General features: G+C 52.4%; 1 protein-coding gene across 1 annotated transcript in view; it reads right to left on the reverse strand.

The window, feature by feature from the left end:
- The window catches only part of LOC147414647 (coiled-coil domain-containing protein 40-like), a 64637-nt gene extending 50996 nt beyond the window's left edge, over positions 1-13641 (reverse strand). Inside the window, exons 1-22 of the mRNA XM_086472015.1 lie at positions 13582-13641; positions 12976-13059; positions 12668-12887; positions 11679-11833; positions 10732-10854; positions 10213-10334; positions 9247-9490; positions 8957-9139; positions 7471-7716; positions 6517-6730; positions 5798-5967; positions 5582-5673; positions 4859-4979; positions 4007-4195; positions 3637-3795; positions 2668-2876; positions 1844-1997; positions 1616-1761; positions 1178-1340; positions 952-1080; positions 683-779; positions 480-599 (exon numbers count right to left, since the gene is read on the reverse strand). Coding sequence (XP_086328141.1) covers positions 480-599; positions 683-779; positions 952-1080; positions 1178-1340; positions 1616-1761; positions 1844-1997; positions 2668-2876; positions 3637-3795; positions 4007-4195; positions 4859-4979; positions 5582-5673; positions 5798-5967; positions 6517-6730; positions 7471-7716; positions 8957-9139; positions 9247-9490; positions 10213-10334; positions 10732-10854; positions 11679-11833; positions 12668-12887; positions 12976-13059; positions 13582-13641 — 3400 coding nt within the window. The remainder of the gene's footprint in view (positions 1-479; positions 600-682; positions 780-951; positions 1081-1177; positions 1341-1615; positions 1762-1843; positions 1998-2667; positions 2877-3636; positions 3796-4006; positions 4196-4858; positions 4980-5581; positions 5674-5797; positions 5968-6516; positions 6731-7470; positions 7717-8956; positions 9140-9246; positions 9491-10212; positions 10335-10731; positions 10855-11678; positions 11834-12667; positions 12888-12975; positions 13060-13581) is intronic.
- Between the last annotated feature and the right edge of the window lie 9616 nt (positions 13642-23257).

The following is a 23257-nucleotide window of genomic DNA, read 5'->3' on the forward strand; positions in this document are numbered from 1 at the left end:
ACCCCGCTCCTTCCCCGCACGGCTGCTGAAGGCCCCTGGGTTAACAGAGCCCTGGGCCTGCCCGAGGCCCCGCTCGCCGCTGCCAGGACAGGCCGCGGGGCAGCCTGGGGCTGCGGGACTGGCCTCAGGGGAGGGGCTGGGGACGGGGCAGCTGCAGGGGGGGAGCGGGGCTGGGGGGGGATCAGGGGGGCTCTGGGAGTCGGGGTGCCCAGTGCCTGTGCTGGGGGGTCTGTCTCCCTTCTCCTTCCCCTGCCCAGCCCTCAGGTCACCCCCGGGGATGCCCCAGCCGGCCCAGCTCCGGCTTGGAGCTCCCACCCACCACCCCCGGGCAGCCACCAGGCAGAAGACACCCCGTCACCCACCCAAGGGCCTCACTCACCTCAGGGGCAGCCCCAGCCCTCACCTCAGACGGGCCACGCAGCATCCCGGCAGAGCCATCCCAGGAGCACCCGTGCCACCCGCCCGTGGCTCGGCCCTACCGATGACGTCCAGGTAGTGCCGCACCACGCTCTTGGGGTCAGGGCCCAGGAAGACGTAGAAGTCCAGGATCCCGCCCGTCGTGCGCCAGGTCAGGGCCGGGCTGGGCTGCAGGAGCACATCTGGCGAAGCGCGAGCGCCGGAGGAACAAGCTGAGGATGGGGACGTGGGCCAAGCCCATGCCCAGCACCTCCGTGGGACTCACCCATCGCGTTGCTGTTCAGCAGAAAGACGCCGTGAGCCGAACCGCTGTCCTCCATCACCAGGTAGAAAGGGTGGGAGCCGTAGAGGTTGACCTGGGGCTGGAGTAGAGCACAGTGCAGTGCGGGTGAGGCTCCGTTGGAGGCCCCAGCACAGCACCCACCCACCCACCTGCCTGCCACTGGCCAGAAGCACCGTCACGGCTCGGGGTGCAAAGCCAGGGCTTACAGCCCCAGACACTGCAGAGCTCTGCCCCAAACAAGAGCCCTGGACCGTGTCAGGGAAAGCGGCTTCTGAGCCAAACAAGAGCCCCAGGGGGGACAAAGCCTGACTTGGGGACAACGGTCCCACGGGCTTGCCCAGGGCTGAGGCCAGGTCCCAGAGCTCCACAGCCACCGACACCTTTCCCCAGCCCCAAACAAGATGTCAGAGGTTGCAGGGCCACCCCCACAGGCGCAGATGAGCCACCTCCCTCTCCCTCAGCCCCGCTCCGTCCCACAGGCGCCATATCCCGATTCCAGAGGGTGACCCTGGTCCACGCCGTGTCGAGGACCAGCGGCGTCTGGTGCTCCCCCAGCCCAGAAATGAAATGGGAGGGCAAAGAGGTGGAGATCTGCAGGAACTGGTCTGCGAAGAAGAGGGGCGCGACGGTGGTGTTCGGCCTGTTGGAGAGAAAGGGAAACTCTGGCAAACAGCCCCAGCGGTGCCCAGCAGCCGGGTTTCGACTGATCTCTGAGACTCCTGCTTCCCTTCCCAGGCACCGAACCGCAGAGGGGCTCAAAGCAAAGGCCCCGCAGCCGCTGACCGCCACCCCGCTGCTGTCACCGCCATCCCCTGCTGCATCCCTGCTCCGTCCCACGCACCGCTGGGGTTTGGGCCAGGACCCGCTTCCAGACCGAATCCCTTCGGGAAGGCTCGGGGCAGGACGGGCACTTACAGGACCTGCCCGTCGCGCTGCCGGCAGACGACGAGGCCGAAGGGATCCTGGTTGATCTGCAGCCCGTAGCGCGGGGAGGCGGCTCGGCCGCTCGCCCGCGGCGTGGCCAGGGGCACCTCGTACCGCTGCCGGGCCGGGTCGCGCAGCTGCGGGGACAGAAGGGAGGGGGGGGGGTGTCAGCGGGGGGGTCCGGAGCACCGGGGCACCGGGCCTGGGGCCGGCTCGCACCGTGAAGCGGAGGCGGGTGGGGGTCTCCAGTGCCACGTCCAGCCGCCAGCTGCCCACGGCCCCCGGCAGGAAGCTGGCGGCGACGCGGCGGAGCCGGGTGGCGGAGCCGGTGGCGGTGGCCGTCAGGTTCTCCGCCCGGTAGCTCCGGTAGCCGCTGGGGAAGAAGCACCAGGGCGGGCCGGGGCTGGAGCCGGAGCCGGGGCTGGAGCCGGAGCCGGCGGGTGCGTAGCAGCAGCCCCGCTCCTCGCAGTCCGCCCGCGACAGCAGCCGCTCGGGGCCGCAGTCGAAGCGTTCGCCCGGGGGCACCTGGCAGCCGGCGGCCCCGGGGCTGCCCGCCGCGGCGGAGCCCAGCAGCGCCAGCAGCAGCAGCGCGGCCGGGAGCCCTGGCCCCGCCATGGCCCCGCCGGCCCGGCCCGGCCTCCCAGCAGGCGCGGCGGGACCGGCCTCACATCACGGAGGCGTCTGCGGGGCGGGACCGGCCCCGGGAGCGGGCGGGCGCCTTCCCCCGCCGGGGCCGGGGCCTTCCGCCTCCCGGAGCTGCAGGGAAAGGCGGTGAGAGAGGGGGGGCCCGGAGGGGAAGGGGGCGGCTGCCCCCAGCGCCCCAGGCCAGGGGGAGGGATGAAGCCACCCTTGTGCAGCCAAGGAAACAAAAATCAGTTGCACTGCTACAGCTTTCGTGACCACTACCTGCTACACAGACTTAGTGTTTAGATATTTGTTTATTTACAAAGCCTGCAGGCTCCAGCAGAACAAGAGCTGAGGGTTACATGGATGGGGTTCGTGGCAGTCAGGCTTCCTGCGAGCCCAGCCTGGAGCCCAAGCACTGTCTGAGCCACTGGAGAGTCCGGTAGTGCTGGGGATGGTCCTGCTGGATCTGCTGGACGATGGCATCGATGGTCTGGAGCCGGTGGCGCAGTTTCTGGTGCTCATTTCTCCAGGCTTGCTCCGTGCGGCACAGGGGAGTGTACGTCCCTTCCTTCAGCGCCTGCAGGTGCTTCCGGCGAGTCTGGTAGGACACGATCTCCAAAAGGTTCTGAGGAAAGCAACAACAGAAATTGCTTTGACAGCAGGCCGCAGAGAGAAAAGCACTAAGAAAGGCAGGTGACTTTTGTCACCGGTACTGGAACCATCACATTCTGAAAGGGAAGGGCTTCTGAAGAGGGACAGGGCTATCAAGTCCCCCTTGTACCGGCAGAACAGCTGCTAACGGGTACAGCCAGAGAAGTGGTTAGGTTGGAAGAGACCTTTAAGATCATTGAGTCCAACCATGAACCTAACGCTGCCAAGTCCACCATTAAACCGTGTCCCTAAGCACCACATCTACACGTCAGCTAATAGAAAAAAAAAAAATAAATTAAATGTTCATCACAGAATTCCATAAACCAGAGAAATACCTGCATGCACAGGGCAACCCTCGCCAGGACAGAGTTTGACCAACTTACAACCTTTGCAGGAGGCCATTCAAGACCTTCAGCTGGCTCTCAAATCTGTAACATATGAGCAGCCAGAAAGCGCTCACAGAGGAGAGCTGTGACCGGGTATTTTCAAGACACAAACCATGTCCTTCAGGCTGATGTCTCCAGGTGAATGCTGCCTCGCTAAGAGTACAACTGCAGCCCCAATTCAGGACCCCCATGAGCCCTCAAGGTGTGCTCAGTTAACTTAAAGTGCCGCTAAAATGCCAAGCACACTCAGTTCAGGATGGTGGCGAGACAGGGAGATGGGGAGCCGGCACCAGGAGAAAGCAGCCGGTCCCGTTGGGCTCGCGAGCTCCAGGGAGCGGAGCCGCTCACGCGTCGCTTCCTGTTCCTACGAGCTTCTGCGTCTGCATCGAGGCCGTCGCACTCAGCCTCCAGCCTGCGCAGTTCTTGCTGCTTTTCCGAGAAGGCGGCACCGAGGGACGCCTGGGCGCTCTCCAGCTCCAGGAGGGTTGCGTTGCAGTCCTGAACGTTCTGGCAAACGGAAGAGAAGGAAAGGGCAGAGTGTGGTTCTTCGTCCAGCTGCACTCCCAGCCATCTCCCCAGAACTCTCCTGTGGGGTTTTTTAAGGAGCCTCCAAAGCCTGTCCCGTCTGTGTCCCGACACCCCGCGTGTCTGCGCTCAGCCCACCCTGGTGCTCCTTACAGCCCCGGTGAACTCCTGCAGCCCTGCTCTGCTCGCTCACCTTCTGGGCTTTGCTGATCTTCTTTCTCAGCTCCTGTTTCTTGCAGTGGAAGACGCTCTTGGGGACAAGCTTCTTGTCTCTTTTGTTCTGACCCTCTCCACAAAGCGCTATCACCTCTCTGCGAGAAACAGATGCCTCCATATCACGAATCATCTTCTCCTGCTGCTTCATCAGCTGGCCATAGCGGACCTGCCGTGTGTCAAGATATGAAATAGGCTGAAAGTAACCAATGTTCACAAACGGCACCGAACCGATTCTGTGCGGCACATCCCCTCCACATAAACCAGACATACGTGACACGTGAGCGTTGGCAAGCCAAATTTGCTCTAAACCCAAACCCGGCTTGCCCTGTGTGGATCTGGAAAGCAAAGGGCTGGATTATCAACTCGTCTAAAGTAATCTTCAAAAGGTTTCACTGGAACTCCTTAGCAATAGGAAAAGCAGAAGAGTAAAGTAACCTGGGAACAAAAGGGAAGAGTTGCTTTGCCAGAAGACAGAAGGCTTCCCTAACCAGTGATTAAGATGATGCAATATTTAGTCATCAACATTCCTTTGCTTATAAATTGGGGTCACGGCATAAGGTGGCAAACATATTATGTTTTAAATAGATTTCTCAGGTGTCTCTAGACTCTGCTGCAGCCCATTACACGGCAGGCGCAAGGAAGGCACGAAGAGCACGCACGCTGGATGTATTTCATTCGGCCCAGCTGGAGGGTGTACGATTTCCAACATTGCTGTGGCCTGGCAATGCTGCTTCCCCAGCCCGTTTCTCATCTCCTGCCTTCAGCAACGCCGAAGCTGAATCCATCGTGTGCAGCTTCCCCTCCCCAGTGCTCCTCCCCCGGGGCTCACCTGCATCCTGTGAATCTCTGTTCTCATGGCGTGGAGCTCGCCGTGCCCTGACTCAGACTCCACCGCCGCACGCATCTCTCTCGTCAGCTGGATCTTCTTCTCCCACAGCAGGATTTGATGCCTTCAGTGACAGAAAGGGAAAGCGGCACCTTTGTCAGTGCCCGAGAGGACGCTCGCTCCCTGTGCACGCGTGGCAGCACGCTCCCGAGCTCAGTCCTGAACATGGAGCTGAAGGTGCAGCAGAACCTGAGGGTTTGCACGTGGGACACGTAAAAGGGCAGCCAGGAGCAGCGTGGAACCAGACAGGGAGCTCCGCCATCCACAACGTGGCACGGTGGTGGCACGGTGACTAACAACAAGCGTGCCCAGGCTGCCGGGGGCTGGTGGACCCCAGTGAGCTGCCCAGCGCAGCACGCTCGCTCCGAGTGACTGGCGGAGGAGAGCGCAGGCAGAGTCACCCCATACAGATCTCAGCAACGTCCAGCACGAGCCTGCTGGAACTGTTAAAGCCGACATCCTCATGGCTCTCGCTGCTTGCAGAGACAGCTAAAGCACCTTTCAGCTTCTGCGCCCAAAAATCCATGAAACTCCTTTCATCTTCTCCGAGAAGGACAGAAGCACATTTGCTGTTGCTGGTTCAGTTCGATGAGCAGAGAGGAAAGGTGACATGGACACCTACATTCAAAGAGGGTGGCACAAAGCAAGAACCTCTCTGGTACCTACTCTGCTTCCACCAGGCTGTTTAGGAGTCTTTCCTTCTCCTCAGTCAGCTGACTGTGCTTCTCCTGCATCTCAACCGACTCTTTTTCTGCTGCCTAGGTTTGGGAAGCATAACATTGTCAGACAACACAACGTGGTCAGACTAAGAAAGATTTACACGGTCACTGTCTGCCTCCGATCTGCACGGGAGGCTGAGACCTGGAAATGAGATGTCTGTACCTTGAGAGAGCGCACAAACTCGTTCTCGGTGATCGTGTTGCCATATTGCAGCTCCTCGAAGCTGCTGCTGTTCTTGTTGATCAACACATTCAGCTTTATCAAGTCATTGGACATGTTCCTCATGTGACGTTCGATGTCTTTCTGCTCTTTTGTTTCCTGCTGAATTTCATCTACAGGTGAACAGAAAAAAAAAAAAAAAAAGTCTTAAAATTCCCACAAGCAGCAGGTGGAACACAGGCAAGGCGTGACAGACTGCCATCAGACCAGACAACGCTGCCTGCAGAGCCACCTGCGTCCCACGTACCCAGCCAAACCGTTTTTCCACAAGCCCAAAACCCAAATACGGTTTTGAAGGAGACTGCTGTGGAAAAGAGCTGGTTTGAGCCAAGGGAAGCGCCATCGTGGTGGGGACATTTACCCACCAACTACTTGCAAACGTTATTTAAGAAGTGTAGCACGTGACACGGCCACTTCGGTTCGGTTGTGCCCGTTAAGGCAGCGGGATCAGTCGGGACAGGGAATAACGCCAGGCAGAGCAGCAGAGGTGCCTGGCTCGTAGCCCCAGAGCAGTGCTGGGGCCGCCTGCGTTACTGCTCACACGGACGTAGGAGCACGGCGCATTCTCTGGTGAAGGTCTGGCTCACCCGTCCGTAAGCCCTCGCTCCCTTTTTCCTCCATTCACAGCTGAACGTTTTAAAAAGAGTTGGGGAATGACCTACTTTCCCTGCGCACTTTCTTCTGCTGCATTACTGTGATCCGTTTCTTTAACGTGTCCAGGGAGGCTACTTGTTCCTCCCGTTGGTGTGTTAACTTGACCAGCTCTTGCTGCTGATTGAGCCAGTGCTTTTGTAGCGTCATCACCTCAGAGTGATATTCTTCTATCTGCTTGGACAGCTTGTTGATCTCCATTTCCAGTGACCCCAGTTCTTGACCCTGGATGAGGGCAAGGTTGGGGATTAATCAGGCAGAAGCTGCTGAAGCACTTTTTGCAGAAGGCCGGTCCAGCTGCTGAGATGCCTACCGAATACTTCCGCTATACTGTTACTTCCTTTGTGCCTCTATTTCCCAGGAGCTGGATGGGACCAATCATTCCTGACCTCACGGGAACAAATGCAAGGGAAGCCCGAACAGCTCTCAGGCTCTGGGGCGAGAGGGGCCTCCTAAGCTCCTACAACAGGCACATCTGGGTGTCCAAGAGTCTGCCACAGCACTCATTCTTGCATTGGGCTCTATAAAGGTCTTGCAGCTCACGGTGCCAGGGGCAGACCTGGGTATCTATCAGCTGAATGGGGCCAAGCACCAAGTGATCTACATCACCCCGCCTGCTCCATTCGCCCCTTGTCAGGATTTGCAGGTTTTCTGATGAGACCCTAGTTACTCCCAGAGTATTGATGTCATTCAACGTTTTCATCGGGCGCAGACAACTCCCTGCAGAAATCTGTGCTGGGCACACCCTCATTTCACAATTCCCTCATGCCAGCTCCTCCCCCCGTGCACTAAGAGCTGTTTGACAGACGTAAACATTTACATTAACTAGTGCAGCTTTTAAACCTCTATACTGATGCCTGAAAGTTTTAACTACTCAGCACTTACACAGTTACATTTATCAGGGGCACCTGTGGTCACCACAAAGAATAAAATCAAGCCTGGGACTGAAATGGGAATGTACATACCCCCTGCCGCGCAAGAATCTTCTCCAACCTCTTGTTGTACTGGCTGAGCACCGCTTGCCTGTTCTCGGTCAGGAGACTGCACCTTGCAATCTCGCTTTCCCTGCAGCTGATCAGGTCACGGGTATTTTTCACTTCCTTGTCCAGCTGACAAAGTGTGTTTTGGAGAACTGTCAGCCTGCAGCTGGTATGAGTTCCATTCAGAATAACCTGGGCCACATCATTCTCAACCTTGGAAAAATGCAGCTCCTAGGAACGCCAACAGACAGAAAACAAATTACTGTCACCAGCAGCAGCCCATTGATTTGGAACGCCCGCTTCCCGAGGCACAGGAGTCAGGGGATTTAGATTCTCCTCCCAGGTCTGTGCCACAAGCTGCGAGCCAGCCACTTACCCGCTCTGTACCTTTGTTTCTCCATCTCCTGACGGAGATACCAACATTTACCTCTGCCATAAGGCTGCTGAAGAGCATGAAGGAGCCCAAACATCCCAAAGCCTTTAAGAGGCCGCGCTCATCACCTCTGCAGTTACCTGCCCTGCCTGGGTGTCTCCAGCTGCCCGGCTCACCGGAGCAGGACATTCTCCACCACACCCGACAAGCACGTCCCTCACCGAACCACCACCGCAGCAGCCAGAAAGGCGGGTGCCTGTTGAGCGCAGCGCGAATGCAGCCGGGTGACTTCTGCTGCCCCCGCGCCGCCAGCGGCCACGACTCTCTGGCTACATCCAGCCGTGCACCGCAGGTGCTGATGGGAGACAACGCGAGTGTCCGCTTGTTGGTGTGCCTGTGGGAAGGGGGCGGGGGGCCCCTCTCTCACAACGGAAGCCAGCCCTGGAACTCTTCCTCTTGCTCAAGATAATGCCCCCGATTTAAAAATCCCAGGGCCAGGCTGAAGTAACCCGCAGAAATACAGAGGTGTGGGTGCCTTGTTAGTGCCAGCCCACACAACTCAACACCACAAACACTACGCTGGATCTTCTCGTTTTTCTATCTGTTCCAGTTACACACTCCCAAAGAGAGCAACTGATCGTGCCACAAAGAACTGTGGGTCTGGTTCGATTGTTCCTTGGGCTGTAATCCTCACTCAGGAACGAGAGCAGGCCTGTATCGCATTCCATGATGCCGGACAGAGATACAGGTTAGTTCAATGTGGAGTACAGCAGTACTACATATCCACTGTCTTCCTCCAATACATAAGAACTGGTACTACTTTATGGTAAAAACTCCCAGAATTCATCGTTCTGTCCCGTTTTTTAAGTAAAGAAAGAACAGTACATTATGTGTCAAGGCCTTTTTGGCCAAACCCTCTCGCGTACACCAGAATCCCGCAATAAGAGCACTGGAAGAACCAAACTGAAGTCACAAACTCAGCAGACCTTCAACTGCAGATCTGAAAAGCAGAAGGAAGGCGCGGACAAAACACACTTGAGAAACACCGCTCAGGGCGGTTTCCTTCCCCCGCCCTCCCAAACGGAAGAGATAACACACCAGGTCTGTTTTTCTCCTACGGAGCTTTGCAGCCAGCTGCGAGAAGTGCTTTGTGGCTTTGCTGGACACCATCTGGTCCTGAAGCTTTGCCATGATTTCGTTCTCCATCTGCACTTTGGCATCAGTTCCTTTCTCTATGTCCTTACTGATGGACAGCAACTGATTCAGACAAGCAGCTTGATCCTAAACGCAGGAAAGACAGGAGACAGGGTCACTACAACTGTTTGGGGAAGGGGATTAAACATCTGTGTCTGATTTGAAAGGTTCTTCTTCCAAGTAACTCTCCTCACCATCCTGGTCCTGTTGAGGGCCTGCTCTGTCTCGTGGAGAACGCGAGCGTAGGTGCCAGATTCCACCTTCAAGGCCTCCTGCCTGGAAAGGCACTGGGCAATCAGCTTCTTTGTCATCTTGGCATCGTTCTGTGAACGGCTCAGGATGGCGACAAGCAACTCATTCTTCTCCTCCTCCTTCCTGATTGACTTCCTACAGCCATGGATGTCCGTTTCTAGGGACTTGAGGTCATGTCTGTACTTGCTGGAGAGGCAAAGAGGATGGAAAATCACCACAGGGGTAGACTCACGCGCTGAACAGTCATCTACAAATTCCTCTTTTCAAACACGCTACTGCAGCGACAACAGACCAAGGAGGAAGATCTTTACAAAGGCCACCCTGCTGTGACAGTGCAGAGTCATCAGAAGATGGATGGAGACAGAAGACTGAAAAGCAAACGTACGTAGGAAAATTAATTCCCGCTTTCAGTCCTGTCCCCACCCCCCACTCTTACCAGGATGCCACCATCAAAGCACATTGCAGGGAATCAGCCAGGCTGACTCCAGAGCAAATAAGCGCTTCCTTTGGCAACAACAGGACGGTTTTCCTGATGATTTCTGAAGGCATCACAAAACCCTAACTGAGAGCGACAGGTAAAATCCCTCTTGAAGTCTAGCTCTTTGGATTGAGAGATGTTGCAAAGGTGAAGGAACTCTTCTAAAGGACTAAAATATGAACAGAAAAACTCTAAACAGCTTTAAAAACCCCACACATTTGGGGGGAGAGTTGTGTTTTGGATACAGAATAGTGACGAAGAACTGTGCTTCCTATCCTTTAACCTTACTACGTGCTTCAGAGCAGCAAACTTGTTCTGCTTGACATATCCTGCACGCGCAGCAATAAACTGGAGACGCACTGCCCCTTTCAGCAGCCCTCCCGTCCAACCCGTGTGAGGTCTCTCCTGGGACTGTTCTCAGATACCGTACCTCAGCAGCGCTTGGGTGGCGATATAGGCCTCATCTCTCTGCTTCATTCCCGCCAAGCTGCTATTCCAGTGGTTCATCAGTCGCTTTTTCTCCATGTTAATAGCCTGAACCTCCATACAAGCCTGGGGGAGAGAGGATTTGTAGACAGGATAAATCTATACTAGGCTGGGAAACCAAATTCACGTTACAATGCCTTTTTTTTGGTGTGTGTTCATAATACGCTGGGCAGGAACAGCTTCAGCTAACGTGCCTCTGGTTTATGGTCACCCCCGACCACAAAGCATAGGTCTGCAAGGAAAAAAATGCAGAGAGGGTGGGGGAGGAAGTGATTTATAGGCAATTCTTGAGGACAAAGGGAAAGACAAAACAAACCAAACCAAAAAAGTCTTCATTCCTCCAAACAGGAACTGATCATACAACTCTGTCCTACACTGTAGCTACCACGTGAGCATGAGCCAACGGGGTCGGTCCTTCCAGAGGGAAATATTAACCAGAAGCAAAAAAAAAGCATTCTCCTACCTCATTTGCTGCTTGCCGAGTTACTTTTGTGTCCTCTGCCTGAGCCACAAACTGAGCTTCGAACAGAGCAATCTGTTCCTGCAGCTCGTAGGCTTTCCGGGTCAAGCGGTCTACCAGAAGATCCTAGAGAGGCAGAGCCAAACAGCTCAGGATGAGTAACATAATCTCAGGCTTAACCAACTAAATTCTACAGCAATAACTTGGGCTGAAAATGAATTCAGTTAGCTTTGATTCCTACTGAAACTCTTCCATTCCTATCCAAACGACTCCTGAATGCAGCAGTGACAATTTTCAAGAGAACAAAACCTTCTTTGCTGGTTTTTATCGTTCCACCCACAGTAGGAAATTGGTCCTTCAGATCTGAAGCAGCAGTCATCCCTGCCAGCATGGGTTACATTGCGCCACCTCTCCAGCAGCTGGGAATCTTGATAATTTATGGTTTAAAATCCTTTGTTAAAAACCATCTAAACCCATTCCATCTCAACCGTTTGCCCGCAATTCTGCATCAACAGTAATTAGTTGGTGTCCTGCTGCAAGCAGGAGGCAGCAGAGGGAGCTCCAGCACACCGACCGCTCAGTTCACCTTCCAAGTTCGCTCTTCCTTGGGACTCAGAGCAATTCTCCAGACTTCAACATATGATACTTCTTTGCTAAATATCTTTCTGCCCCCACACCCCCGTTGCCTGCGTGAAGAGTGATCACTACTGATTACTACTTCCTATTATAAGGCTCATAAAAAAATTCTGTTCAGTACATGCCACTATCTTGGTGGTGGGGATTCTTCTCATTTTCAATTATTTGGGGAAAATATCCCCACGCACCTTCCATGGTGTCTGTATATTCACTACAGCCTTCCTTCTGCCAAGGCAGCACGTCCTCCGAGACTCGCCACTAGCTGTCACCTGAATTCATTTATTTATTTGAAAGAAGAGAGTTTTACTTGATACCTGTTTTTTCTTTTCCACGTCAGCTTGGGCCTTCTCCAGCTCAGCCCTCTTTGTCGACCGTTTCGTTAGTAAAATATTATGGTGCATATGGTCCGTGTTCTGCACGTAGAAGAGGTGCAAGGCCAAGTTTTCAACCTGGGTCTGCATTGCAGAGACTGGGGAGGCAGGGGGAAAAATATTTACAGAAAAGTATGTTTGTAAGACACACTTTAAACAGAGGTAAAAGGGAAAGAAACACAGAAGCACCCAAAGCCAAATTCGCACACTGACCAGCCAAATCAGGCCCCCTGAAATGTGAATTTGCATCGGCTTTGGAGTACAGCTCCACAAGCACAGCTAATATCTTGGTAAGCAATTCATTGCTTCCCAGCACTCAGAAGCCCAGGAGATCAAAGAAGGGGCGGCCTCAGGAGGCTGTGACTCCACTCCTCTGCCCCAAAACAGAACTGTCTCTTTCTCAGTCTGTTGAACGCTTCTCTATTTTTTTCAGCAACCTGCCAAACCTTTCTAGGCAGTTTATCCTACGCTGAGCTACCCTCGCCATCACAGTTGTTTTCCTGTCCCCTACCCACAGGCCTGCAGCACAACCAGCATGAGTCAAGTCCATTTCTTTGGCTGGGACGGGTTCCCACACGGATGGCACTCTCAGGCTCCCGCGTGCCCCTCACGACCCACGACCTTTGCGATCTCGTCACACCCTTACAGAGACACAGGCAAACGTAACAGAGCGACAGGATCTTCCTCCTTCTAAGTCACAGAGCAGCCCATCTGCCCGGAACAGTTTTAGTCCTAAAGACCTTCTTAGAAGTACAAGGTAGCCACACGGTCTTAGAAACAACCAGGAATACCTGTGAAAGGTTTCAGCGAGTGCCTGATTCCTGATCAATGTTACTGTATTTTTCAATCCAATGCTTGACTTGGATTCAAATAAATCCCTTTCTCCACACAGTACTAGAGCCAAGAAACCTGGCAAGGGCTGCCTCGGTCACCTTTCTGGCGTTCATCGTGTGTGTTCTGACACATTTGCTTGTAAGTAAGCCTGAGGCCCTCCAGCTCCTCCTCCAGCTGCTGACGTGCTATGGCCACCTGAGAACGGCGGTCGTGGCTCTTCTCCAGTTCCAGCTGCAGGCGGGCCAGCTGCTGCTGCGCTTCGTAAAGAACCAGCCCAAGCTCTTCCCTCTCTGCTTGCCCCTTCTTCGCTGCTGCCCTCTGCAAACACAAGAGGAAACCAGTTACCTGGCTTCAGCTCGGGCAGGGGTGGGCTGCTGCGGGAAGGCAAAGTAAGAATGCCACGTACCAGTTCCTGAAGCTCTAGGCTCACTTTTTCCATCTGCTTAGTGAGGTGACTCTTCAGGGCAGCCTGGAATCTTCTCATCAGAGGCTGTCAAGAAGTATGACATTGATACAAGTCAACGTACTCGTGTAAAGAAATTATGAAGAAACCTTACTGCTACCCCCGCTGTTAAATAACACAGCGTATTTTCTGCCACAGACCCTTGCATTCTTCCTTTAGCTACGCTCACTGTAATGAGTGAGAGGAGTTACATAGTGGGTATTTGTTGACAGCAGAAAGCCACTACTGAGGATATCTGAAAGTCAGAAACACATCAGAAGAGCTGCCTCTGAGAGCCCATCCGCTCGGTCTTGCTGACAGTACTTCTCTTTCAGGAGCACTGAGGAGTATCAGATTTACCCACTACACGGCTCCCTCCTGAGCCTCCCGTTTGGGGTTAACCCTGAGGGAGCAGACACGCTCAGGAGTCAGTACTTCTGCAAAAGCCTGTTTTAAACACGTGGTTTCAGCCTATGGCTGAGCCGCTGCTGACAATCTACCTTGTGTATTTCATACAAATAAAAACAGCAGGTCTGCGAAGAAGAACGACAAGATTGGAGGACTTCTCACATGTTCTAGATCCAAGACAACCAGCTCTGTTTCTTCTACGGTTTCTTCACTTCCACTCATTTCGTGCCCCTCAGCTCCACGCTGCTGGCATGCCTGTTCCCGCCTTTGGTCACCATGCTCACTGGTGAGCTGATCCAACTGCTCAAAGGCAGTCTCTGAGCAGAGAGAAGTGGGTTCTCCAATGTCACCTGGACCCCACCCCCCAAGAAAAAAAAAAAAAAAAAAAGAGAAGAAAAAGACAAAGAAAATGCTTAGATTTCAAAGCGTTGTGCCTCCAGTTGGACTAACAATGACGAGAAAGGGAGAAAACTAGAAACTGTGCTTGACGGGTGGTATGGAGTGTTGTACTGTTAGCAAGGGACTGAAGGATACCTGACTCTGTGCAGCTGTTCCGCTCCGCTGACCACGCAGACACCTGCTGAGGAGCTCCTGAAGGAAGGGGAGGGTTTTCTCTCTCGGTTACTGGCTGCTCCATGTCACCCAACGCAGGAGGACAACTGTCTAATTTGACTTTGTCCAAGAAAGTCTCAGGGGATTTTTTCTGAAACGTAAAATCCACCACCTGAAACAGCTTTTCAGTCTGCCCTGACAATCTGTTCTAAACTCAGCCCACAGATACACTGGCAAAGCTGTGCCTCTGCCGATCAAAACACCACCTTTACCCACATGCAGCACAACAGAGGAACCTCTTCAGCTCTGTCACAGCTTTTGTAGACTTTGTGCCTGACCAGTTAGCTTCTCTCTGTTCAGTTCTGGTCAGGTTTGTGTTGGCAGCAACAAAACCACCCCAGGAGAATTTGAAGTTACAAATACCGGCCATGCCTTCTGTGAATAAGATTGTGTGTGTTATTAGTGTCTCACCTCTGCAGAACTAACAAACAGCTCTGTAGCTCCTCTTTCTGCTGCTGGAAATGTCTCTTTTTGGTCCTGCAGAGGAACGGACCCTTCTTCTTCACTGTCGCTCCCATTCTCTGCCTCTACTGCCTAGCACACACGCAGGCAAAAAGCAGAATAGCAGCGTTACAGCAGGCTGTGCATTTGGTTTAATGCTCATGCTACGGTGCTGTAACAACTGCTTTCTGTCATGGGAGTTTAATTTTGAAGTTTAATCTCGTTCACAAAAACAGTCACCCAGGCAGCATGAAGACGGTAAAGATCCTGACAAAAATTCTACACACCACTTTTAATTTCAGATGTGTCTCTGGCTCACGTCTATTTTTTAAAAAAATGCCCTTAGGGATTTTAGTCCTCCAGCTGGTGCTACGCGTAGCCAAACTATTATCTTCTTTTTAAAGAGACACCGTTTTATCCCGTACCATCATTTGCCAAATTCAAATATCGTGCAGTACCAACAGACAAAAAAAACTTATCACCACCAACCTCGAACACAGCCCCCGTACGTGTGTCTGTGAGATGGGGGCAACCTCCCGTTTAACACGCCTACAGCCATCTGGGAGCTGAGTGAGAAGCACATGCTTCAGGACGCTGCTGACACACAGAACTACAACTACACTTAACTTGTTTTTTTTTAATAGGCAGGGCAAGACTTCAACAACCGCTCCCTTGTTTTACTTCTCCCTATCGAAACTGCTTCCACGAAGCCATCACTCTGCAAGGAGAGCGTAGGAACACCATGCTGCCCCGCGAACGTTCTGAAGGAAATCACCTCCGTAGCAAGCAGCGACGGAACTCGGACGATATCCCGCGCAGCGGAGCCGGATTCCACCCCAGAGCCCTCTGCTGCGCCACCGGCGGCCTCCTCCATATTGCTGGGCTGGGGATGGCCTGTGCCTGCAACCAGAGCGGAGGGAAGAGTGAGAACCAGCCCGGCTCCCCGGGGCCTGCCAGCTGCAGGCCGCCGCGGGGCTGGGCACGGGCACCCGCGGGGCCGGGGAGGCCGGGCGGCCGAGGGCCGGGCGGTTCAAGGCCCGGCCGCGGCCCAGCCCCGCACTCACCCGCCGCCGTCTGCGCCATGTTCCCGTGTTCCCGTTGCCAGGCGACGCAGCAACACCCGGTCACGTGAGCGCTCCGGGCCGCACCACCTCAGCCCGTGGAGGGGGGGGGAACGCGGGCCGCACCACCTCGGCTCGTGGAGATGGGGGGGGCTGTGGGGGGGGCGCTCGGCCCGCACTACCTCAGCCCGCCGGGCCCGGGGGGGGCCCGCGGCGTCCCGGCCGCCCTGGCGGCGCCAGCCCCGGTGCGGGGCAGCAGGTAACGGCGCCGAGGGCTGGAGTCTGGGCGGGGGGAGCTGCGGGGACGAGGCACCCGGGACGCTGCCCAGCACCCCGGGGATGCATCCATTTTCTTTTATCCCGCTCTTTGTCTTCCCTTCCCACCGGAGCCCCGAGGCGCTCGGTGTGCTGCCGGCTGGGGGCTGGCGGAATGCGAAAGAGTTCATTTTAACTTTATTTTCTGCTGTTCTGGGCTGGCTCCCTAAAGCTTGGGGTGTATTTAGGATTGCCCTCCTTTTGGGGAGGGGGTCCTCTCTCAAATTGCCCCAGTATCTACCTCTTCCTTTGCTGTTATCAGCAGAGACATGAAGGTGGACGGTCGGTGTAATAAGTAACATATTGTGCTTTGTTCATTAAACCTGTATGGGAAGGTATGGATGGAAGATTTATGTGCCTGCAAGGCTTGATAGCCCAACCGAAGGACATCCGGCAAAGTCAACAGGACCCGCAGCTGAGGGGGTTGAGTAATCACATTCTTGCATAAGTTCACCCACAGGGCAACGAGGAAGACCTTCAGCCTTCATCCTTAGGATCACCAGGAGGCAGAGAAAGACCCCCCAGCAACAGAAGGAACATGCGCAGAGTATCGACCTGATTGCGACATCGCGAATGCAGGAAATGAGACTGTATATAATGTGCTTACACGAGGCGGGAAGGCGCGAGCCGTTGGCGGAGCGCAGACTCCCCGGCCGCCCAGCGCTGCCTTTGCTCTTGTTCGCTTGCTAATATAATAAAATTCGCATTGGATTTTGACACTTTAAATTGTCCGTGTCTCTACCTATCACAATTTGGTGCCGTGACTCGGATCACGACTAGATTGTGGCCTGCAGCTGCATTGGGGAGGCGCCCCGCCAGCCAGCGGCCCCTGCAGCCCTCAGGTCGCTTCTGTCTTGGCCGACGAACCTAAATTGAACACTGAGCAAAAGAGAACCGGTAACCCTGTAATCTTTGTGCACGAAGCTCCGAACGAAGACGCAGGATGCGTGAGTATAGGCCGGGAATCCGTTCGGTTTGGGTTGGGTATCCTGGGGCACGGTGTATGAGACGTCCTGCCAGGGCGAAGTGAGTGCGGACCCTCTAGTAGTGCGTTTCTCGTAGCCCGCGAGGGAGCGAGCCACAAACGAGGGGAGCGGTTGGTGTGTGTGTGTGAGTGCCTCAGAAGATGGGACAAAGGAAAAGCAAGCCCTTTGAGCCCATGGGAGAGGGGCCCCATGTGAAATTGCCCCAAATACCGCCCGATAGTCCCCTAGGGCTGATGTTGAAACACTGGGATAACTTTCCCTCTAGGCAGGGAAAGGATAAGGTAAAAATGATCCATTATTGCATAGAGGTCTGGGGCGGAAAACAGATTCGAGGAGACCATCTGTATTGGCCTGTTTTTGGATCATTTGAGGATTGGATATGTCAGGCGCTAAACATTTATGTTAACTCAAAGGAACCATTTAATTTGGAAGAAAGTGAATATGCTGGTCTGTGGATGGTGGCCGACACTAGGGTAAATTTATACCCTTTAAAAGAAAAGGGGGGTGGCTACCGAGGGAGGAAGAATAGAGAGGAAGAATTAATAAAGCTTTCAAGGAATATCAAGAAGCAGATGAGTCGCCCACTAAATGGTTAGAGAGACTACGAAAGAGTCTCCAAATGTATCCCAGTCTGAATGTAGACACTCAGGAGGGGCAGGCTCTGCTGAAAATGCAATTTGTAGCAAATGCATGGGAAGATATTAAAAGAAAAATTGAGAAGATAGATGATTGGCAGAACAGAGGTTTGGATGAGTTATTGAGGGAGGCACAGAAGGTGTTTGTCAGAAGGGAAGACGAGAGGTTTAAGAAGCAGGCAAGATTGATGGTGGCAGTGGCTCGGGAAGGACAGCGTGGGGGTGGGATTACAAGACGGACCCAAGACCTGGGGTGGAAGGAACAAGGAGAAAGTTATTATTGTGGAGTTATTGTGGAGTGTTATTATTGTGGGAAGAAGGGTCATATGAGAAGGGAATGCAGAAAGCGGCTGCAAGATGAGAAAATATTCAAGGAGGATTAGGGGTGTCAGGGGCTCTATTTGCTGGGGCTAGACATAAAACCGAGCCCTTGATAAAAATTAAAATAGGTCCCCAGCAACAGGAAATCGAGTTCCTTGTGGACTCCGGGGCCGAGAGGTCCACAGTACAAGAGTTACCCCGGGGATGTCACTTGTCCCCAGAGACAATGCAAGTAATTGGAGCAAAAGGAGAGCCTTTCGGGGTTCCAGTAATAAAAGACGTTCTTTTTGAAATGGAATCTAAATTTGGGGTGGGATCCCTATTGTTGGCCCCAGAAGCAGATTATAACCTACTGGGACAAAATATAATCATCACACTGGGCATTAATTTGGAAGTTAAAAATAATGAGTTACAAGTAAAATTATGTCCCCTTAGAAGTGAGGATGAAGTAAAAATTAACCCCGAGGTTTGGTACACTCTGGAGACAGTGGGCAAATTAAATATCCCACCCTTCACTGTAACTATCAAGGACCCGGAAATTCCAATAAAAATAAACCAATACCCAATCTCACAAGAAGGCAGGATGGGGTTGAAACCAGAGATTGAAAGATTAATTAAACCAAGGCTACTGGAACCATGCATGTCTCCCTTCAATACACCCATCTTACCCGTAAAGAAAACTGATGGGTCCTATAGATTAGTCCATGACCTACGGGAAATTAACAAAAGAACACTTGCAAGGTTCCCAGTTGTGGCAAATACTCAGCCAGCTGGGACCTAAAAGTAAAGAGACCTTACTAACCCCATAGTGGGAAGGGCCTTGTCCTGTTTTACTTACTACAGAAACCTCCATACGAACAGCTGAAAGAGGGTGGACTCACGCCAGCCGAATCAAAGGACCCATAAAGAATCAACAGTGGCAAGTGACCAGTGTACCCGGGGACCTAAAAATAAAATTTCAAAGGACCTGAATGAATACTTTTGAAATTGAATATATTGAAAATCCAATTCTGACTAAAGATGGGCATGTAAGATTGCAGATATTAAGTTGTAACTGTTACTCATTCGTGTGCTTTGTGTGTAAGGTGTGTCGGGAACGGTGGTGGGCCCATTGCCGAGACGGAAGACCCCCAAGGGGCGTCTGCCGAATCTGCTGGGAGTGGGAAAGAGAACTTACAAAATTGGCACTAAAATTAAAAGAATCACAGAGAGAGACTATTCCCGAATCAAGGGAATGGTGGGGGATATTTGCTAAGGGAATCCGGCCCGAAAATTATTGTTACCATTTGAACGAACCGATTCCTTTTGTCGTTGAAATAGTAAGAGGGCAGTGCCGGAAGTTCCTGAAAAGGGTGAAGTGCAACGCACCCCAAGTTAAAGATACCAACTGGAATTTGTACATCCTGAGGCAAGCTGCTAAAGTAAGCACTAGCCCTCCTGAAGAATACCCCTGCTGCCAAGAAGATGGTACCCCTCGTGGCTCGAAGCAACTGAGTCGACGAGCGAGGCAGAGGAGTAAAAAAACTGTGGAGGAACAAACCCAACGACTGGGACTGCAAAGCAGTGCTTGAGATCCTGCCTCAAGGATGGTAGCGAAAAGGCGAAGCCCTGGAGTGCAAACGACAAAAATCGGGTACGGGTATCAAATTGGGGTAGGAATAAGCAATTAGTATATTACAAAACCCACCACTTTTCCCGATACGTATTTATAGGGGCAATCTGGATAATATTATGCATCCCTGTTTGTGAATCATATGCACATGAACCCTTTAAGTGGACTCTCTCTAGTTGGGACGATTCCAGGATCATTCAAACTATAGTTACGGTAGGACCACCCTCCTTTAATGTAACCAATTGTGATTTGTTAAGGTCCATATTGGGAGATGATACGAGTACTACTGCTGGCTGCCACCCGTCCCAACAATATAGCTGGGGGGGCCTCAAATCTAAAAGTTACTTATTGGTGTCCTAGTGCAAATCCTGGGAAAAGTTATTGTAACTCCCCTGGTCATTATTATTGCGCTTATTGGGGATGTGAGACCATAGTAACTGGTAAATGGACACCACAAACCCCGGATAAATATCTCGGAATTACCTGGGGGCCAAAGAAGTGTACAAAACCAACATATGATTACAGTGGTGGGATAAATAGGCCTGGAAACTGTAAGTCCTTAATACTCACAATAAAACAAGAACAGGATGCGGGATGGATCGTAGGAAGAACCTGGGGTATAAGACTTTGGGAGCCTGGAACAGATAGAGGGGGACTAATACTTATTAAAAAAGAGGCCGTTCCAAACGATCCTGAACCAATTGGACCAAATTCCATACTCGCACACGAACAAACTCTGGGACCTACAAATGATACAGAAATTAGCAATGATTAGCAATGATACCCAGTTTACTAGTACACGAATGCAGGAAATGAGACTGTATATAAGGTGCTTACACGAGGCGGGAAGGCGCGAGCCGCTGGCGGAGCGCAGACTCCCCGGCCGCCCAGCGCTGCCTTTGCTCTTGTTCGCTTGCTAATATAATAAAATTCGCATTGGATTTTGACACTTTAAATTGTCCGTGTCTCTACCTATCACACCTTCATTAACGGCCTGGACAGCGAACAGGTGTACCCTCAGCAGGTCTGCAGATGATAACATTTGGAGGAGTGCCTTACACACCAGAGGGTGGTGCTGACATTCAGCAGGACCTCGGCAGGCCGGAGAAACGGGCAGAGAGGAATCTCCTGAAGCTCTACAAGGGGAAATGCAAAGTCCTCACGCGGGGAGGAATAACCCCGTCCCTCACTGCGGGCTGGAGGCAGACTGTCTGGAAAGCAGCTCTGCAGAACAGGACCCGGGGTCCTGGGTGAAGCAGCCAGCAACGCGCCTCGGCCACAAAGGCGGCCAACAGTGTCCCGGGCTGCATTAGGAAGAGCACCAGCAGGTCGAGGGACGTGACCCTTTCCCTCTGCTCAGCACTGGTGAGACACATCTGGAGTGCTGGGCCCAGGTCTAGGCTCCCCAGTACAAGGCAAACACGGACATACTGGAGCCCGATGAAGGGCTTGGGGCATCGGACATACAAGGGAAGGCTGTGTGAGCCAGGATTTTGTAGCCTCAAGAAGGACTGGGGGTGGCGGGAAAGAATCTTATCGATGCGTATAAAAACCTGATGGGAAGCAGTAAAAAAGAGTGGGTCTGACTCACCCAAGTGGTGCCCAGTGAACGGACAAGAGGCAACAGGCACAACTGGAAACACAAGAAACTTAAAAAGGAAGTTTGGGGTGGGTTTGGTTTCTTTCTTCCCCCCCCCCCCCCCCCCCCCCCCCCCCCCTTGCTGTTTGTTTTGTTTTTCTATGAGGGTGGTCAGACACTGGAACTTACCCAGACAGGTTGTGGTGTTTCCATCCCTGGAGCTGGTCTAGGTGACCCTGATGGGAGCAGGGCGCTTGGACTAACTAAATGATCTCTAGAGGTCCCTTCCAACCTGAACATTAATCTGAGGGTAAAAAACCCACTTCTGTGGTAGGAAGCAGAGGAACAGATAATACTCACAGCAGAACTGGGTTGGTTTTCCTGCTGCTATTTACACCTAACAGTAAAGATGATTAAGCCTCAGTACTACAAAGCTAATTCAAACAGCCCAGAAGTCAAAATAGTTGATACCAAGTATTTATAAAACCAGCTTCATTTTACCTCAATGTAAGAAACTGCCTGTAATCTCTCTCAGTTTCCTAGAGACACTACACTGGGTTTCACTGCTTACAAATGTGAATGCTTAACGGTCAACGGATAAAACCACACAAGAACATGAAGCAAGATTCATCTGTGATGAAAGTCTTTTGTAACATTTTAGCTAGGTTAAATATACAGCTTTTTAAAAGCAAATACAAAAGCTGCTGTATCGAGAACTCCAGAAAACAACCTCCTCCACTGGATGACAAATATAATAGGGGTGGCAGCAATAAAAACATGTTCATTACTGATCTGAAGGCAGGACCCGCAGAAGTGAGGCCCCAATCAGTTTCCAGTTCCCACTGCTTAACCAGAACTGTGCTACACAGAAACCCACCTCGGCAGTTTCAAACACAAAAGGAAAGACTCATTGTACATCTCATCATACACAACTCAGAAAACTTGTATTGCAAACCTCCCCTGAGGAGCAATGCCAAGCATTATGGATTAGCTGCAACATCCCACAGCCCTTTCAACATTCCCACTGGGTACCGCGTACTGATATTGCACCTGAAACAGGACATACAGCCTTGCTGTAGCACACACTGGTTTAGGCAGCAAACAGCACAGAGGCACAACTGGGATGGAAATAAGCAGGGTCTGCTCCTACTTTCTCTGCAAGTTTCAGGAAAAGAACCTGTCACTGAGGAACAAACCCAAGCTGACATGGTCTCTGGAGTTAATCTCTTTCTTTTCTTCTGCTTTCCAAATTAAATCAGCTTTCACTAACAGCGCCAAAACCTGCCAGTAACTTTCACAGCTGCAGGGTCATCAACTTCAAGACACCGTTTGGATGCAACTGTGTTTACCTGGACACACAAACAGGCTGTACAGAGCACCTGGCTACGCCCTGCTGACAACAGTCATCTCAGTAACCGCAGAATGGTGGAGGTTGGAAGGGACCTCTGGAGGTCACCTGGTCCAAACTCCCTGCTCAAGCAGGGCCACCCAGAGCCACTTGCCCAGGACCCCATCCAGACGGCTTTGGAATAGCTCTGAGGACGATGACTCGACAACCTGAGAAGCTGAGGGGGCATGCACACGTACCCCAGGGTCACTAGCACGAACTCATGGACATGCAGTCAACATGACAGAGCGCATATGCATGAGAGGGGGAAGAAGGTACCCAAAACGGCCGGCTGCAGGCTGATCGCAGAGGCGGGAGCGTACAGACATCAAGTGGTTCCCGAACAAGCCACATGGCCCACCCCAGCCAGCAAGTGGGAAGTTTTATTTAAATGCCCTGCCAAGAAACCCACACACTTCTGCACACTTTATGACTTCTCTGCAATAAAAAGCAGCTCTTGAAAGGAAAGAACCTTAACAAACATGCAGGAACGAAGCCTGTGCAAACACTGGCATTTCAGTCAGTGCCCATAGCTAGGACAAACTTTTCTGGCATTTGTTTAGTTTCTTGTATATTTTGGGCTCTCTCCTCAGTCTTAAAGCAGCTGTATCACAGGCAGAAAAATACCGCCTGCTTGCAAGCTCATATACTTGATTATTCCCCTGCATTCCTCAAAATTATTGTTTTTACCAGAATACACAGAAGTATCATGAATCACTGTGCAATTACAGCCTAACTATACAGATTCCCTGGCAAATCTTCGCAACCAGTCCCTGGACCTTGTTAATCCAGCCTAGGCCTTGCTGTCATAACTGTTACCATCACTATAGATTTGGGCAACATGTAAAGGAGTATTATTTTATTGTTTACGTTATGACTGGGCAGGGTA

The sequence above is a fragment of the Leptosomus discolor genome, chromosome 12 (assembly GCF_034619465.1).
Source record: "Leptosomus discolor isolate bLepDis1 chromosome 12, bLepDis1.hap2, whole genome shotgun sequence".
NCBI classification, from domain to species: Eukaryota; Metazoa; Chordata; class Aves; order Leptosomiformes; family Leptosomidae; genus Leptosomus; species Leptosomus discolor.